Source organism: Nelumbo lutea, chromosome 4, assembly GCF_056320005.1.
Source record: "Nelumbo lutea isolate HS-2025 chromosome 4, American lotus-T2T, whole genome shotgun sequence".
Classification (NCBI taxonomy): domain Eukaryota; kingdom Viridiplantae; phylum Streptophyta; class Magnoliopsida; order Proteales; family Nelumbonaceae; genus Nelumbo; species Nelumbo lutea.
In genome coordinates, this window is record NC_142687.1 from 65271285 (window position 1) to 65273247 (window position 1963).

General features: G+C 40.8%; 1 protein-coding gene across 1 annotated transcript; it reads right to left on the reverse strand.

The window, feature by feature from the left end:
- Positions 1-705: 705 nt before the first annotated feature.
- On the reverse strand, positions 706-1689 carry NDHS (NAD(P)H-quinone oxidoreductase subunit S). Its single transcript, XM_088984092.1, has one exon. It carries the CDS (start codon positions 1615-1617, stop codon positions 910-912), a length of 708 nt encoding a protein of 235 aa, XP_088840218.1. The 5' UTR covers positions 1618-1689; the 3' UTR covers positions 706-909.
- Between the last annotated feature and the right edge of the window lie 274 nt (positions 1690-1963).

The following is a 1963-nucleotide window of genomic DNA, read 5'->3' on the forward strand; positions in this document are numbered from 1 at the left end:
GAGGGATTAGACTGAAGTGGGAAGCTTTGAGCCTGAAAAGGATTCTGGTATGAGAAGTAAGATGGTGACTACCTCCTGAAGGTTGGCTGAAAATTTTGATGCGGCCTGCAAGGAAGAGATTAAAGAAGCTATTATTGGCTTTATCTCAAGGGGAATCAATGTGGGATGATCTCGGCTAGAGACTGGAAGGTGAGCTACTTGTCAATTAAAGTAGCTGAGGCCCTTGCCATCAGAATGGGATTGCCGAAGCTGTGGCGATTGAATGTAAATTTCTGATGGTGTAATTGGATCCCTAGGAGGTAAATAAATATCCGGAAATGGTGACTGAAAGCCAAGATTCCGTTTCTGATATACCAAAGTATCCTCAGCAAGCCTAAAAGATTTCTACATTACTAGAATGTTTTTGTACCATAGACAAAGAAACTTTGTTTTAACAATTGCTATTGGAATGCCTTAATCTCCATCAAATGATCTAAGCATTCTTGATCTTGTTATCAGAGATTGTATTATTGATTGAATGATTAATAAAATCCCTGTTCTTTACAACTAAAAAAAAAAAAAACAAAGAAGATAAGATTTTCTATGTGACTAGAAGTGATTCACTATTGCAGAGTGATTTGATAGGGGCCATTTCTACCTACATCCAATTGGCAAGTACCATTACCGATCCATTCGTCAAACGAGCATCCATTCATTGAAAGGAAATTTAATCCAGTAAATTAAAATAGTTGCTATTCAGTATTAATAGAAAGGAATGTAGCATACAGGTTAATTTACAATTCAGCAACCATGAAATATACAAATTAGGAGAACCAGAGGTCCAGAGCAGACAATTACCTCATTTCGGAAGTCGCGTACACACACAAACTACAACTAAATAGAAAAAAGTTGCCAAATACCTCAAACTAATCATGATTCCTTCTGAAGAACAACAGACTCGAGAACAACAGACTTGGGATTCACCATGGGAGGACCCTGCTCCCTCCGTTCAAGTTCATCAAGCCTGAAAGTGATAAGCTTATCCCAGTTTCCTCCCTCGAAAAGAACACCGACCTTGCCGTCAGTAACTCTCTGAACGATCCCACAGTACATATAAAATGGGTTTGTAGGGTTCTTCACTATAGCTATCATACCCGGCATCAAAAGAGGCAATTCAGGTGGTTTCGGCTTCGATCTTGGGAACCCAATTGCCAATTCCTCAGCTGAAGCAGAATCTGGTTTCTTGGGAGGTGGATTCCTCTCGATGAAGCTCTTCAAACCTTTCTCACCACCAGGGAACCCCCCAGTGAGGCCTAGCAACTCCTTTTCGAAAGCGTTTTCAGGAATTTTGAACGTGGATAGTGCATCAGAAGAGGAAGAAGGTTCTGGGTTCGAAGAAGTTCCGGGTGGGACTTGTTCGATTGTTCTTAGGAGCTCCTTTTGAACGCCTTTCTCACCATTGCAGAGGCCTCTGCCTCCCATAATTTCAGAGAGGTTGAACTTGGATATGGGTTTTAGATAGAAGGCTTTTGAGACTCTGAAGGATGGTTTGATAGAACTGGGGAAATGGGGATCATCAAGAAATTTAGATTTCTGGAAGAGTGGGCTTTGAAGGCTCGGCAGGGTGAAGGACGTCATGGTTAGCAATTAGGAGTTTAGGCAGGGAGGGAACAGACAGAGCTTCGTTTTTCTCAGCCACAGACGTGGTTTTGTTTTGTTGACTCGTCATCTAAGCTGATCTTAAATTACACGTGGCATTATGTGAAAGATTCCTGTTAAAATGGTTGAAACAGGTAAGCAAAAGCAAGGACATCTGAATTGGGAAATCCTGCCAATAACAAGTACATAATCATCTCATTATGAAAGTGCCCATTGCTGCACTGGAAATCAGAAATCTGCATTGAACCCATCAGTACTTTTCTGTTATAAAAGTGGGGACTCATGTTATGTTATCATATATAAGACATTCGGATTCAAATGAATC

Excerpts from the sequence above, each read along its gene's own strand:
- NDHS (XM_088984092.1), bottom strand. The coding sequence starts at position 1,617 with ATGACGTCCTTCACCCTGCCGAGCCTTCAAAGCCCACTCTTCCAGAAA.